Source organism: Ursus arctos, chromosome Y, assembly GCF_023065955.2.
Source record: "Ursus arctos isolate Adak ecotype North America chromosome Y, UrsArc2.0, whole genome shotgun sequence".
In the NCBI taxonomy this organism is placed as follows: domain Eukaryota; kingdom Metazoa; phylum Chordata; class Mammalia; order Carnivora; family Ursidae; genus Ursus; species Ursus arctos.
The window spans coordinates 23,171,280-23,188,290 of record NC_079874.1 but is presented as its reverse complement, the minus strand read 5'-3'; the positions used below and the strand labels follow the sequence as shown (position 1 = coordinate 23,188,290).

The window sequence follows — 17,011 nt, the reverse complement described above, 5'->3', positions numbered from 1 at the left end:
CTCTATAATTTTAAAGATTAAATATATAAGAAATCTTAAAGAGTGAGATAATTAAGTCTTAGGAAACATGTGGAACAAATGGGATGTTCATGTAATTCTGGAAAGAATATGAATTCATTTAAAACTATGGAAAACTGGAATTTTCTTAAAAAGTTAAACATACATGTAATCCACGTCCCAGCAACTCTACTTCTAGGTATTTACTGAACAGATATCGTAACTTTAGTCCAAAATAGACAGCTTACATATATGCACAGCAACTCTACTTAAACTGCCAAAACCCAGAAATAACTCAAATGTCCATCTTTATGATAAGTGATAAAGAAACTAGTATATTCATACAGTTGAACAGTAATTAGCAAGAAAAAATAAATCCTGATTCATCATATAGCAATAAAGATTCTCAAAACGTATTCTCAAAAATATTACATTAATTGGAGAATATAACCACAGAATAGTACATGGTCTCATTTCTTTCACATGAACTCACAATAAGCAAAACTAATCTCTGGTGATAGAAATTTAAAAAGGGATTAACTATTGTGGGCTAAGCATAAGAGAACTCTTTGGGTGCAATGAAATATACTATGTCTTGACTGGAATGTTGGTTAGGTAGGTGTACACATTAGTAAAAAATAGTTGAACTGAATCTGTATAGTTATCTCTCTACATAATTTTACCTTAATAAAAAACATCTGTAAAAAACAATAACCCACCTAGTTCTATATATGAAAAGTAGTTCTAATTATAGTAATTGGTACATGATAAAATATGGTAAACATATAAACCCACTTTATGCCAACAGGAAGCTCCTTGTTTTGAGGTTATGCTTTGACACAATAATGTAACCGTGGGAAAAAAGGGTCAGGGAATATAGGTTCTCTCTGTCACGTTTCCAATTTCCTATATGTCTAAATATATCAGAATTAAAAAGAAAGAAATATAGAGAATTGCTGAAAAATGTAAAAAGAAAGATTACACGTGCAAAAATTTATAAGTTTAGCTACGTAACAATTACATTAAAAAAGTAGTTAGGTATACGTTAAGGATTTGTTGAAAAATCTCTAGCATCTTGAAAAACCATTTAAGATTGCCAAACTAATGCAGAAAGGGTAGTAAAAACAAACAAAAATATGCCATGCAGTCAAAACTGTTAGCATTCTAAAAAATTATAAGTTCATGTCCTAATAACCTAAACTTTCACTGGGTACCCATATATATCACTTGATGGATGTCAATGTTCTCTTATGAGGAATCAAATAATGCAACATTCCTAAAATAGGAGACTATCAAACGTGTCAAAAAGAAATAACTAAGAATGTCTTTGTTCTTCTCCTAAGAAATAGAAACAAGAATGTTGAAAACGAAAGTCAAGAAAAAGAAACTACCAAATGTAACAATTTCATTGTTTACATGTAATTCTTTAGAGAATCTGCACATACACAATACACCTTTAGTATCAGCCTTTCAATCTCTTATTATATAGTATATTCTTTAAAGTTATTTAAAAAATTAATTATTACACATTATGACTCTCTTACCTAGAAAACAGTTCAATGTTTCTTATACATCAAAAAAAATTCATAAGCATCAAGCTTTGCTTAAATCACTGTTTAATATCTCTATCACATATTTCAATAAACACAAGACAAAAAAGCATGTTTACCACAAAAATGATCACCTGACTAGTTTGAAGTTCCCTTTGGTCCCTGGAATATCTGTAGGAAACTCATCAGGTGTACTACTTCCGCAGGATCTATAGCATTCTGGTCGAGAACAACTCGCATCATCAAGTTTATAAATCTGAAAGTTTCAAAGAAAAGATCGAAATTGCCATCTGCATATTTGACATTTAATGTAAAATAGCTTCTACTTGCATAACATCTTATGTACCTTGGCATTAGCATATCCAAGCTTAATTGTAATATTTCTTTCTAATTCATTTTTGAATCTGACAGTGTGAACTCCAGAAATAGCTTTTACAACTGTAGATTTTCCATGAGCAACATGACCAATTGTACCTACAAAAAACAAAAAAATTATGCATCCAATTACACCAAATATTTTAGTGTAGAGAAACAAAATGCATAACTCCTTGTAAATATGCCAATCTATAAGCAATAATGAATTTTTTCCTTCCACATACTGTTTCTACCTAAAACCTTCCTGAAACTAGACCAAAGAGATTATGCTAAGCGAAATAAATCAAGCAGAGAAAAACAATTATATGGTTTCACTTATTTGTGGACCATAAGAAATAGCAGGCAGATCGGTAGGGAAAGGAAGGGAAGAACGAAGGGGGGGTAAACAGAAGGGGGAATGAAGCATGAGAGACTATGGACTCTGAGAAACAAACTGAGGGCTTCAGAGGGGAGGGGGGTAGGGAATGGGATAGACTGGTGATGGGTAGTAAGGAGGGCATATATTGCATGGTGCACTCGGTGTTATACACGCAAACAATGAATCATGGAACACGACATCAAAAACTAATGATGGTGACTAACATAACATAATAAAAACAAAAAACTAAAATAACAAACCAAAGAGAAGTTTCCATACACCTGCCCACCTTGTGTAAAAACACATTCAGCGTGTAACATGAGGTGCTGCGTGTATTATCTGGCAAAAAACAACCACTTGAAATATAATCACTAAAAAATACGGAAAATTCTGTATACTTAGAAACTTAACAGTATTTTGAGTGAAGTAATTATGCATGAAAATATGATACAAAAACAGGAATCCATGAAAATCAGAAAACAATACTTGTTTAGTAAATATACTTTAGAAGTGGTATAATGTTTTGTAAGTTTTTCATAACTATGAGTCTTAACAAGTTTTACTATTTTTCGAGACCCTAAAATATCCGAATTTTACACTCAATCAAGTTACTTTCCTTGTAAATCAGGAAGGTGCTAACCAAGAAAATATTTACTTATTAATAACTTCTATATTAAAACTTTCAGAAACCCTGTTCTAAGAATAATCCTGTGTTTATTAGCATTTTATGGCTTCTGTAACCTTTGGTGTATGTAAACTATGTATAGCCTTATCCTTAGAACATACTGTTTTTCAACGAATATGTCTTTTTTTAAAAAATATTTTTGTTTTTTTAAGATTTTATTTTATTTGAGAGAGAGAGCTATAGAGATGGAAGACCACCGGGGGAGAGGGAGAAGCGGGTTCCCCGCTTAGCAGACAGGTGTTATATGGGGTTCTATCCCTGGACCCTGGGATCGTGAGCTGAGCCGAAGGCAGACGCTTAACTGACCGAGCCACCCAGGCGCTCGCCATCTCTGTCTTCTCCTAACAGCTTCTCCTTAAGCCATAAATGAAGAGAATTCACTGTTTTGAAGGAACTCTGGCAGGTTTGCTCATGGCTCAAATCTATTCCCTATATACCTGAATCCTCCCGTAATTCAGTTAATTGTACAAGAGATTAAAAAGCAGCCATCTCAGGACTTGAAAAGTTTAATAGTCTATGCAATCAGTTTGCTTACCTATGTTAATTGTGGCTTGTCTGCTGATAACTTCCTGTGAGAGTGGGGTCAAGTTGGTAACATCCTGCAATGAAACATTTAAACTAGGTCGCGTAATATAAATCAGGACTCTGAATCCGCTTTTTATTTGTACAGTTCGCCACCATCAATTCAACTCCTACTGCTTACAAGCAACACCCCCCCCCACCTTTACTGTACAGGCTGTGTTTACTCCAGAAACAGAATGACGTGGCTAATAAATGCTAAAGGCGTTTATGTTTAAAAGAGAGAAAGAGCGACCTGCACTCTAGATCTGCAAAGCCAAGGCCCCAAATTTTAGAGGAGTCAGCAGAAAGGAGAGTATAAACGGTACCTCCCCAGACCTTTAAAGGTGCGAACCTTAATCCGTTTAATATGTTTTTCTAAGACCTTCAAGAGATAAACATTTTAGTGACATTTAACACCACGCTTTTCAGCATAATCCTTAGGGGTCTTGAGTTCCCCACGATCTCACACCAGCACGCTGGTTTCAACACTTGGGGAAGTGCAGACTGTAGTGAAAGCGCGGCGTACTGCATCCGGCTGCAGCGTTTTCCTCCTACCCCATGGCAGTTCAACACTGTCTCGTCTAAATAACGCTAGGAAGCTGGGTCATACCTACTCCTGAGCTCACTCCACTTCCTGACAGAACGAAAGCTTACCAATGTGGCGAGATCTTGGCGAGAAAGATGCGGTTGCCCCAAAGTTACTCCAGCCTCGCCCCCCGCCATCTTGCGCCAACAGGAAAGAAGTCCCTCCGCCAGCTGTGGGACCGAACGCAGGTCCCCTTCTGCGGGAGAAGTAGAGACCGGAAGACCGGCCAGGGGGCACGCCTGACAAGCAGGATGGCCGATGCACCAGGGATCTCGCTGCTTGGACTTCTTTCCGCATACGTTACTTAGAGCTTGCGGGCAGACTGACTTAAAAATAAGACCAAAATTTAGGGAGCTGTTCGTCGGTGATATGAAAGATATTTGTGCAGGCAACGCTGAGGCAACCCTGCAAAGTCCTACGTACTTCGTCACTCCAACTAGGTGAGTGATGCAATTGACACTGCCTCTGGCCATTTCCGCATCGTATGGGGGGGAAGCCGGAAACCTTGGGCTCTTCTTTTGGGTACGATCGTTAACAGGAAAGTTTCTTTGCTAAATCCATAATTTAATAAGGCGAAATAAATTCAGGCCTGCCTGCCTGCCTACATCTGGGCGCTTGGCCGGGAAAGTACCGCGCAGAGCTAGTAACGCCCGTGGAGCTACTCGTGCTTAGGCGTGTAGCGGGAGGAAATTTCAGTGAAGTCCTCAGGAGCCCAGGGATGGCAAAACCAAAGTCTGTAGTTTCTTTTCAGGTTTCTAGGTAAATGTTCGTCACGTCCTATCACTGCGTTCAAGGGATTTAGCATAAGTAGAGAGCCCGAATGTTTATAAAAAGCAGATTGAAGAAAGTCACTTTTTTAGTGCTTATTACCAATAAGTCGATATTACTATTACTTTTAAATTTAGCTCTACTTCATTCATGCCATTTTTAAGACGTGAAAATAATTGGAAAGTAGCTTTCCCTGGATGGTCAGTTGTGATTGATATTTGTATTCCAGCATTTTTGCACCCTTCTGTACAAAAAAATACTTGGAGGAGGCCAGAATCGACTTACCTAAGGCTCTTCACTGTTCTGTTTTCTCAGACTTCCCAAGGTTAATAGGTGATCAGTCTTTTTTTAAGAATTTAATTTTAGAACTGTTAGGGAACCAAAGTGGATCCTGCGTCTTGTGGATCCTGTGTCTTGTTCACCTATAGGCAGATTACATCAGGTGAAGTTGCCTCAACAATCACCCTTTTATTAGGACTTGAGATGAATATTCAGAGGAATTTAATATAATAATTGTTTTTGGAAATTGAACAGTCTTACTAGAATTTCTGATAGAAAGTTTTATTTGGGCCCAACTTAACTACCCAGAAAACTCCCATCTTCATAAACAACAAAATGCTTTTGAAAAGGAACATTTTGTGAGCGTTACATATATTTTTTACATAAAAATTGAAAAGTTGTTAGGCAAAGGAAATTCCAGAAAGTTTCAGACCTTGTCTTAAGTTGTTAGTATATGCATCACTCTATGACATTAGTCTTAAGGAAAGCAGCTTGCTTTCCTTTTTCAAATATCTGTGTTCAAAGTGGTCTTTTTGCTTATTTCCCTTAAATACAGTGGTGCTGTATTATGTACGGTGGTGCTCAGGGCAAAAGTAGAGCCCATGCTTTCAGGTTTTGCTGAGCCATTCTAACTTTGGTAAACGTTATAGTATAGCTTCTCTTGTATCCCAGGAGCACAGTTCACAAATGTTAAAAGTTGAAAATTTCCCTTATTTTATCATATTCCCCTTTTGATCAATAATCTTTCCTCAGAAAGCATTGGTGATCAATTATATGTTTTATGTCCCCTAGTACCAGGGTTACTGACTTGTGTGCCCTGTATCCATCAAGTCCTTGTTGTATATATATTATTTTTTTTGTGTTAATATATACAAAATATATATATATATACACACATGTATATGTTTTATACACATATTTTATATGTATTATATATTTGTGTGTGTATATATATATTTTACCTAAGCTCGTTGTTGTGCGATCTTACTGGGATGTAAATTGTGGGAAGCTTAAAAATGATAACATTTTCTATTAAGTCTAACTGACAAGCAAAGATAGTACATGTACTTGGTTTAGATTGTATAGTTTTACATTTGATATAACATTTGTAACAAAGATACACGGGCAGTAAAACTACAGTAAATACAATTTGAAGGAACTAATGTGATGTGATATTGAAATAAACTTAGAGAAAAATCCAAAGAATCTTTTATATTCATCTTGATAAAAGGGTAGGAACATTCATGATTATTCATGAGGAAAGATGAAGCATGCATAGTAAACATAATCATAACATACATTTCATGCTTAGAGACTTAACATCAGAATGAGGCTAAATTCAGTCCCTGTCATCAGGAGGTTTTTTTTAATGGTAAGGAAAGGGCTATAGGTATGCTCTGAGGGCTGCTATTAATTTGGTTGGGGTCTTGGACTTGTTATCTGTTATATATAGGTCTTTGCTAGTTCATAGGCTGGGACCACATCCATTGATCTCGAGTCCAGGCTTCGGCAGAGACAGCTAGTGGGTTTTGTTAGTGGGATCTGAAAAGACACAGTAGCTGATAGAGGGAAATGTTTCTTTGACAAACAAGCTTTAAACTTTCTACTAGTTTCTGATGGAATGCTGAGCAAACAGGGAGCAAACAGTTAACGAATGGTTGAGATGTTTTGGTGCAAAAAGGTGTTTTTAATAAAGCACACGGACAGAACCCATGAGCAAAAAGAGCTGCACTGGGATTATGAAGAGTGACTTTAATTAGTGAGGAGTTAATAAGGATAGGGTAAATCCGTGAGGAATTTGGAAGCAAGGTTTCCAAGACCCTTGAAGGGCTAGCTGCTAAGATAAAGTTACATACTACTGTCTAGTAAAACAGTAAAACATTAGTCATAAGATCCTTCTGGTGTATATCATTGGGCTGTATGTTTGAAGGATGATTGCAACATATATCATGGGTGGGAGAGTAGAGATAAAGGGAGTTTCTAAAAGGATTATCACAGGTTAAAGAAGACTTAGAGGATCCTGGAGATCTGGCTGTTACCGGGCTAAGGGTACTTTTTGCCTCTGGCGAAGCATTAACTTTAAAGGCGCTTGTGAGCTCCTTGAGGAGGGTCGTACCCTGTGTGTCTGAAGTATTCGTCAGTGAGCTGCAAGTTGTAAGGAAATTTAATTTTATCTACGTTTCTTTTGCCTTTGTTCTCCTCATCAGTTTCAACCTCATTAATGGTACAGGCACAATTCTAATTCTTCCTTAAGTTATGATCATCTCTTAATCTTGAGAAACTGGAATGATCACTACTTTGGCTACTTCTTGTTGAAATGTGGCACAGTTTTGGAGTTGACTATTTTCTCTTGACGTTATGTAAGAAGCTGTTCCATATCTTGTGAAGCAGACTTAGTGTAGTTTACTTAAAGAGTAGTCCTATTTAATGAGGTGGCCCTGCAAGGAGGCTTTCAAAGTTAGGCCTATGTTGTATAAGCAGTCAGGTAATCAAGAAGAGCATTTCTGTGGAAACAAAAGAAAAACACAGGTTAATGGTTGGAGCAAATTATAAACCCATTGTCTGAATCCTGAGTTCTGACAGTGAGATTTCTAGATGTCAGGCCCCAAGCATCCTCAGATGGAGTGGGAGCAGGCAGCAGCAATCTGATGGGTTTTTCTGGTTTGTATTTCAGATTTCTCTACAGATCTCCTTTAAGTGTCCCATAGAGCAAGAGGCAGAGGCGTCAAGGTTCTTTATACATGAGCTATTGTGGCAGTTTCTCCAAATTACCTCATGTTGTCCAGCTTCACTCCTGCAGGGCTTCTGGAGAAAGGGCACTTTTTGTCTTTAATGATCCCATATCAGTAGAATGAGAGCAAATTGGAAACCTTAGTTTGGGGAGTCAGAGCCAGACACTTGAGGAAACCAGAAGAATTCAGGATCCAGACGAATTTTAAATGTAAACAAGAAACAAAGATAATTCATCAGAACTAGAAGCTAACTTCTACAAAGGTGTATTATTGAACCTTTTTTTTTTTTTTAAAGACATGAACATTATTCTCTCTCCAAAAAGCTGGTGTTGTCACCGCCAGTCCTTAGCCCTGACACTTAGGCCTATGTGGTAGGGGCTGAATGCAGCAGTCTGTGTGTTTATGCCCTAGTGTTTGTGGGTATATGTGTGTGGCCAACACAGGATCAGCTGGCTTAGCTGCCTGGTGTTACATAGAACTGTGGCCAGGGCTCCAGCAATGTACTGGACACCTGACCTTTCCTTGGGAAGGATGGTGGCAGTATGTTCGAGGGTCCCCAGTGCAAGCTGGTTCCCATTGATCACAGGGTGGCTGGCATTGGGAGTTTCGAGAGAGCTTTCTTCTGCCTTTGAGGAGCACCAGGGCTATAGCCAGGTGTGTTAGGCATTGGAGCCTGGCTCCTGAGCCCTGTTGGGGTCTCTAGGCCTCAGGCCCCAGAGAGAGGGCTGGGTTACTATAATTGGCCTGGCTCTTTTTTTGAGTTTGGTCATCTTGACAGCCTCTTCATTGGAGGGTGTCACCTTGGGATATGGCTGTAGGAATGGAGGTGATGGAGTCAGGGTCCAGGCCCCTAAGGGGTAGAGGTAGAGTGCATGTTTAGTAGGTAGTGCATGGAACCATAGGAAGTCACAGTGCTGTGCATGGTGCTATCATTGTCCATACGGCTGACTGTCCGGTAGCAAGGCTGAGTCCTGGTAACAGGTGTGGCTGAGTGTCTGCGCACTTCTGGACACAGCAGACCTAGACATGTCAGCAGCAGCAGGACAGCAAGTAAGATAAGCCCCTTGTGCTAGAGGCTGTTCTTAGCAGTCCTGGGTTGGGCACAGATCTGAGCAGTTGGAGAAGCCACCTGCACCAACTGCAGCAGTGGCAGGAGTGGTGGTAGCGGTACAGGACTGCTTTGCGGGTACCCGCATGCTCTGTGTGTATTAGGGAGACTGAAAATTGATTTCTTTCTAAAGTCATCCTCATTTCTGGGGCACGTGGGTGGTTCATTCGGTGAGCATCTAACTCCTGATTTTGGACTCAGGTTGTGATCTCATAGTTATGAGATTCAGCATCTGTCAGGCTCTGTGCTCAGTGGAGAATATGCTTCCCCCTTCTCCCTCTGCCTGTGCCCCTCCCCTGGTGAGTGCTGTCTCTCCCATCAATCGATCAATCAATCAATCAATCAATCTTTTAAAAATAAATAAAATCATCCTCATTTCTGTGAGATACCCAAATCAAGACTTAATTTGTAAAACAAACTTGGTCTAATTATTTATATAAATGCAACAAGAATAGTGATTGATCATACACGCTTTCTAAAACATGCTTTGCTGGAACTTTTAATAAGTAGTCTTAAATTAAACTTTTAATAGCACCTCAGAAGGCCAGAAGCCAAGCCAAATACTTCTCATCAGAGTTGCCAGCAGTATCTGTAAATTTGGGTGAATTTCTTTCTTCTCAAGGTCCTCAAAATATCCTGAGGTTCCTGCACCTGCCAGGAAGTGACATTCTTTACTCACCTGGTACGACTGCAAGGTATCAGGCCAACCATTCGAAAGGGCTTTATTGTCTCTATAAATTAAACTTCCTTAAAGCCATCTAGTCATATCTGAGTCTGTGCATGTCTCTTAAATATGACATTCCCGTGAAAGCCTTGGTAATATAACCACTGTTCCCAGTGGTGTCTTTTTACAAGGAGAGCAGATTCTTATTGAACTAATGCAAATGACTGTGATTGCCATGAAGTAATACTCATTGACAGTTTCTGAATTCTGGAGAATTCAGATAAGGAGAAAACATAAATACTTCAAGTTGTTTACAAAGGAATATTTTATCAAATTTCTGCAAGTGCTAGCTCCTTAAGAGAAGAGATTTCCTTAAATCTGAAGAGGAAGGTCACCTGGGTGGCTCAGTTGATTAAACGGCCTACTCTTGATTTCCACTCAAGTCATGATCTCAGGGTCTTGAGTTCTGGCCTTGCACTCAGCAGGGATTCTGTTTCTCTCCCTTTCTCTGTCTGTCCCTCATCCCACTCCCTCACTCTCTCTCTAAAATAAATAAGGCTTTTAAAAAATATTTATTTATTTGACAGAGAAAGAGAGAGAGAGCACAAGCAGGGGTAGCAGTGGCTCAATCCCAGGAACCTGGGATCATGACCTGAGCTGAAGGCAGAAGCTTAACCAACGGAGCCACCCAGGTGTCCCAATAAATAAATAAATCTTAAAAAAATCTGAAAGAGCAAACAGAATCCCCCATGTTTCAAACATGTATCATAAAACCTATAATCATTGTTTTCAATCCATTTAATCTCATGTTATTAATTCTTACTCTGTTTGAGTGCAGTTTTTCCAGTAGTTCCAGAAAATCTTAACCAGTTTAGTTTTATGATCTTAAAGATAATTAAAAGCCTGTTTGGTATGCAAAATGAACAAATCTTTTAGAGTCTAAAAGTAAGAATGAGAATTTTATTCAAGCCCAAGTTAGGCAAGCTGCCAGGAAATAACGCACCTCAGAGGGAACAAGCTGCAGAGAAAGAAGAGTTTTTGCAGGGTTATATACTTTTAACATCTTGTGAAAGCTCAAAAAAATATAGATTAGCATATAGGCAGGGATCGTCAGTTTTGTCATAAAGGAATGCAGGCAGTAGGAGTACTTACAGATATAAGGAAACCAATTATTTAAGCTACTCATTCACAAAGGAGGTGTACAATGCATGTGTGGTGGGTCATAAATCAGGCTCTTGGTTTGAATAAAGCTTATGTACAGTCATATTAACTTAGAATTCTAAAATGGCTCCCCTTGTATATCAGAACTATAGAGAGGTTTTTGGGGTTTTTGTTTTGTTTTGTTTTTTTCCTCAGCAGTAACCAATTGTGAACTGTCTGTTACATCAGAATTCTTAGGATTGTCAAATATATGAATATATTTAATGATTTGTGGAAACATGTCTTTTCATAGCACAAATTTCAATAAAGTAAAAAACACATTTACTAGCACACCCAAATTTATCTTTAATTTCTCTCTAAATAAGACAATCACAGACAAACCTATGGTTAGTAATTAACTAAATGTTTCAGTATTTTATCTTACTTGGAAAAGACTTAGATGTCCAATGAACTTAACCCAGTTGAGATCTTAAAACTTAATAAAACTTCAAGGTTTCAGGTTACCAAAGATTTTTGAAGCTATTTAAAAGTAACCTTTCATTTCTCTGTGCTCTTAACAATTACTCATGAATGACATAGAATCAATCATTATTTTAAAGTAATCTTTTTTCACAAATTGCATCAGAGGTAACCTGAGCGTATTTGACCTGTACTAAACCTTGGTAGAATAACTTTTATATTTAATGCTGATACACTAAGGACATGTCTATTTTATTTTATTTTATTTTATTTTATTTTATTTTATTTTATTTATTTTATTTTATATTTTATTTTATTTTATATCTTATTTTATTTGATAGACTTTATTTATTTGACAGAGAGGCAGAGAGAGAGGGAACCCAAGCAGGGGGAGTGGGAGGGCTCCCTCCACTGAGCAGGGAGCCTGATGTGGGGCTCCATCCCAGGACACTGGGATCATGACCTGAGTCGAAGGCAGACGCTTAATGACTGAGCCATGCAGGCGCCCCAGGACATGTGTATTTTAATTAAACCCATGAACATGAAAAATATTTGGGCCAGTCTTGTCTATCTGAGTTTTAGAATGCCCATTTTTTATAAGTGCTTGCCTTTAAACCAAATAAATAGAGTTCCTTTACAAATTAATTTTAGCAGTATCATCCAGAGGTAGAGAAAATATCTCACATTTCTTACAGGTATAGACAACATATGTAAAAACAGGATGCAAACAAAATCTGCCTTTCCTTTCATATTTGTGGAGGGGACGTTAAAGACCTAATTTCCAAATATCTCCCTTTTATTAAAACAAATCTAATTACAGTCATAATTTATGGATTGATTAATTAGTTACTTTCCAATTTAAATTAGAATATGTCCAGTTTTCCCCAAAGATACCAAAAGTTGCAGTTGCCCAGAGTGTCTCTGTGAGCACTGATTTGTCCTCAAAAGTTGGCTTCATTGACTGAACCAAATGGCTTCCTGGTTTCTGGTTGGGTAGTCTTATCACCTACTCTCTGTAATTGTGCATGCAAGGAACTAATTCACATGTTTCAAAAAAAAACAATTTGGGCCATCTGAGACTTAGCTTATCCTTAAATTTTCCCATTTAAGTAAGTACTTGCAAGGTGAGGCTCCTACGTGTTGTGCATAGAACCTGCCAGAGTTTCTGTTGGGTGGTTGTTGGTTTTCCAGGAGCTGTTTGCATTTTAAAGCACAATTCCTCATTCCTTTAGTTTCAGTTTGGGAATAAGCTTTGAGCAAAATCTAAGGGCGTAGTGAATTTAGAAGGTGCTGTTAGTGTCACTTCCACATTGTTGCGATATACTTCCTTATGTGTCTCACTTTTTCCCAATAAGGTCTGAAACTATCAAGAGGGTTCAGAACACTGAGTTATCAATCCACTGTAGTCACTTTTGCCTCATCTTGATTGTTGCCATAGCATCTTTACCCTCTTCTTGCTTCCATCTTTGTCTAAATTCCATTGTTAAGGAATTAGTGGCCTCAGTTCCTTTGTGACTGTTGGTCAGAGACATCAGTTCCTTGTAATGTGGTTTACATGAAGCTGTTTTGTGAGGTTTGCTTACCAACTAATGTCTTAATGATCAAACTGTGTAGTACTTCTTGCATTTAGGATTAAAAAGATTTTGTTATGCATGGTATCAAATGTACCTCTGAGTAGTAATCTCTTTTCAAATCAAGAGCTCCTGTTGACAACAACAAAGTTGTATTATATTCAACACATAACAGCAGCTGGCTTGCCACAGAGAGATTGAGAAACAAGACAACAAGATAGAAATCATAGTCTTTGTATCCTAATTTCAGGAAGGACATTACCACATTCCTTTTTTTAACAAGATGGTCACAGCCCCAATATACTCAGAGGAAGGAAATGATTATAAGATTTGAATATCATGAAGTAAGGACAACTGGGGGCTATTTACAGTCTACTTATTTAGAGGTAAGCACTGTATGAACTGTCCGTACAAGCACTTCATTGAAAGCCCTATACTAAGAGACTTAATCTTTAAGATTACTTCTAGAACTCTGAGCCTGCATTGCTGGGAAGCCTCAGTGCCTTTTAAGTTCCCGTCTAGAAAGTTCAGGGTTGTGAAAAGGATTTAGCACTTGTTCCAGCCAGTACCTGAGAATAGATCCCTGACGTTTTCTTAGAGGATTCACTGAAAAACAGTTTATGTACAGTTTGGAATCCTTCCTCTGTCCCTTTGACTTTTTAAAAAAATGTTTATATTTTATTGTATTATTTTCATGTGTGTGTATTTGACATATAATGTTAACATTAGTTTTGGGTGTACAGTAATGATCTGTACATATGCTGTGCTCACAAGTGTAGCTACCATCTGTCACCATACAACACTTACAACACCATCAACTATGTTACTTGTGCTGTACCTTTTATTCCTGTAACTTATTGATTCCATAACTGGAAGTGTTTCAGGATTTGCTTTCCTTCAGTTCCCAGGTTCTTGGTCTTGCGGCTTCAAGGAAGGGAGAGGTAGACCAGACGAGGAGTGGTGGGCAGCAGAGCAAAGTGTATTGAGCAAGAGTACAAAGCTCCCAGAGAGAGAGGGGATCCGAGAGGGTTGCCATTGGAGTTTCTAAGTCTGGGGGTATTTATGGGCTTGTTGATGGGCTCTTTTAATTTGATTAACCCTCCATGTGCCTGTCATCCGGTCAGGATTTTGTCCACATGCTCATCTACCTATCAGGTATCAGGTAGCTGTTTACCTGGAGGCTCCTTCTAGGGTGGTATAAAATCCTTTTAAGAGTGGTTTCCTCTTAGGGCAAGGGCCTTGTCCTCACTTACCCTTTTTGTGACTGTCCTTCATTAGAAGCCTGTGTGCCCTCCTCCCCCATTTTGCCCAACCCCCACTATCCCCTCTGGTAACCACCAGTTCTTTGTGCATATTGGTGTGATTCTGCTTTTTGTTTGTTTAATTACATACCATAGGATTTCACTTATATGTGAATCTAAAAAACAAATTCTCTTTCCAGTGTACTTGAATCTTCAACCCAGGAGTGTCTTTCACAAGAAAGCCATGCCTTTGAAATGTAATCATCAGGAATAAGATCTCTGTCTCCCATAGTCTGTGGGAGGATAGAATCCTAATTTTAATAATTGCCAGCTACCTCACAACATGATCTTAATCACATTTACAATGAGCAAGCCTTTGTAATTTTTCACTTTCCTTAGTCTGCTTTAGTTTGTTTGCACTTGTTCCCCTCCCCAGCTCTGTCATTTTGCCTTTAAAATGTGCAGTCATGTCTGCACAAATCAAAATGGAGATCAACTCTTTCTCCTGTCACTGCTTACTGAATAAAACCTGTTTTCTCAGCTTTAACATCCACATTTGTCTTGTAAATTCCTAAGTACTTGGAATGAATAAGTAAATTATCATAGATTACAAATTAACAATTTATATAATTAAATTCCAATATGAATAAACAATGCAACTATTCACAGAAGAGGACTATATTAATCAGTATAATTCATACAATCAGAGCCAACAAAAGTGAAAGGACTGTCACACTCTATACTCAGTGGCCTTCTTGATCTTTTGTTCTTCCTCTTGTTTCCTCTGCACTCTTATCTGTATTCTGTTGTCTCCCCTGCTACTGGAATGCACTTCTCTGGCTATGCCCTTTTCTCAATCTTTTTCCTCTGCTTTCTTTTGTACTGAATTTACAGACACTCACCTGCAAGCAGCAGTCTTTGACACTTCAATGGCTGAGTTAAGCCCCCTTCTTTGATCTTGTTCTCATGACCCCCAAGTTCTCTAAGCCTGTTACAATATGTGGGGACAATACATCTAAATATGAATGTTTCTGAAACCCCTACAGGTAGGACAGGTGAAGTAGTTACTCTAACAGCTGCCAGCAGATATTTGTTTGTTGGACTATAAAGGGAAATATGAAACTTAGTCTGTGATTGGCTTTCTAGACAGATTCACTCTGTAAGAATCTGACCGAGAAACTATCTCAGTTACCAGTTTATTTCCCTTAGAGTAACTCCATTTATTGGTTACCTAATACAAATGGAAATATTTTAGATATACTATTTTTAAGCAAATAGCTATCTTGTGAAATTAGTCTTTGCCTTCCCTCCCTTTTTTTTACACAAATGTTTACATTTCTTATGTGTGTTTTTAAAATCTCTAATCTGATTATCTCTGCTCTTGGGGTACTTATCTATTTAATGATTGCTAAAGGTAATTTTTTAAAAAAGATTTTATTTATTTATTTATTTGACAGAGAGAGAGAGAGAGACAGCCAGCAAGAGAGGGAACACAAGCAGGGGGAGCGGGAGAGGAAGAAGCAGGCTCCCAGCAGAGGAGCCTGATGCGGGGCTCGATCCCAGAATGCCGGGATCACGCCCTGAGCTGAAGGCAGACACTTAACGATTGAGCCACCCAGGCGCCCCACTGAGCCACCCAGGCGCCCCCGCTAAGCGTAATTTAATATCTGCTATTATGTCTTATTTCTTCATTTGCTTATTCTTTTTTAATTTTCTTTTCTTTTTCTTTTTTTATTTTCTTGGGTCACCTCAAAACTATTATTGAGAGAATCGTGTGAATTTTTCATTTTACTTATTGAAATCCTCACTTCAATAATACCTATTTTGGTGTACAACTTCTGTCTTTGTTAATACTCTGTTTGATGAGTAATTGCTCATATTCCTTAAATCTTTAACTTTATCTCCTTTACTTCTTTGAACATATTTATAAAAGCTGCTTTTAAGTCTTTGTCTACTAAGTTAATCATCTGGATCCTCTAGGACATACTTCAGGGTAAACCATGGGCTTATTATTAAAGAGTCTCAATACGCAGCCATCAGAAAGAACCATTACCCCACATTTGCAGCAACATGGATGGGACTAATTATCATATGGTTTCACTCATTTATGGAACATAAGAAATAGTAGGAAGATCAGTAGGAGAAGGAAGGGAAGAATGAAGGAGGGTAAACAGAAGGGGGGATGAACCATGAGAGACTGTGGACTCTGGGAGACAAACCAAGGGCTTCAGAGGGAAGGAGGCTGGGAGATTGGGATAGACCAGTGATCGGTATTAAGGAGGGCCCATATTACATGGAGCACTGGGTGTTATATGCAAATAATGAGTCATGGAACATTGCATCAAAAACTAAGGATATGCTGTATGGTGATAACATAACAGAATAAAAATTTTTTTTAAAAAGTCTCAATAAATTAAAAGAATGGAAAAATTTCTTTCTCTCTTTTTCTCTCTCTCTCCCCCTCCTTCTCCCCCCTTCCTATCTCTCTCCCTCACTCTCTAATTCTTTCTCTTTCTCTCCCTTTTTCTCCCCCCCCCCTCCCCTCTCCTTCCTTGATTTTATTTATTTGAGTGAGAGATAGCAGGAAGACGGAGAAGTAGATTCCCTGCTGAGACTCCAGGATCATGACATGAGCAGAAGGCAGCCGCTCAACCGGTGAGCCACCCTGGTGTCCCTATTTTTAAAGGAATAATAGAAGGAACTTTGGAAAACCACAAATATTTGGAAACTAAACAAGATCTTTCTAATTAATCTATGAGTAACAAAAAAATCACATGAGGAAATTAGAAATTGTTTTGAATGGAATGAAAATGAAAACATGTAGGGGTGCCTGGGTGGGTCAGTCGTTGACTGTCACACTCTTGATTTCAGCTCTGGTCATGATCCCAGGATCCTGGGATCGAGCCCCCGTTGGGC

At 38.3% G+C, this 17,011-nt stretch overlaps 2 protein-coding genes across 2 annotated transcripts in view; one reads left to right on the top strand and one right to left on the bottom strand.

Annotated features, from left to right (window-relative positions):
* The window catches only part of LOC113249008 (eukaryotic translation initiation factor 2 subunit 3, X-linked-like), a 41,110-nt gene extending 36,619 nt beyond the window's left edge, over positions 1-4,491 (bottom strand). The window contains exons 1-4 of the mRNA XM_026490590.4: positions 4,181-4,491; positions 3,501-3,564; positions 1,894-2,021; positions 1,682-1,803 (exon numbers count right to left, since the gene is read on the bottom strand). Coding sequence (XP_026346375.1) covers positions 1,682-1,803; positions 1,894-2,021; positions 3,501-3,564; positions 4,181-4,249 — 383 coding nt within the window. The 5' untranslated portion in view covers positions 4,250-4,491. The remainder of the gene's footprint in view (positions 1-1,681; positions 1,804-1,893; positions 2,022-3,500; positions 3,565-4,180) is intronic.
* LOC113249831 (protein WWC3-like) overlaps positions 4,329-17,011 on the top strand; it is a 250,805-nt gene continuing 238,122 nt past the window's right edge. Inside the window, exon 1 of the mRNA XM_057315432.1 lies at positions 4,329-4,552. Within this exon, the coding sequence (XP_057171415.1) occupies positions 4,371-4,552 (182 nt within the window). The 5' untranslated portion in view covers positions 4,329-4,370. The remainder of the gene's footprint in view (positions 4,553-17,011) is intronic.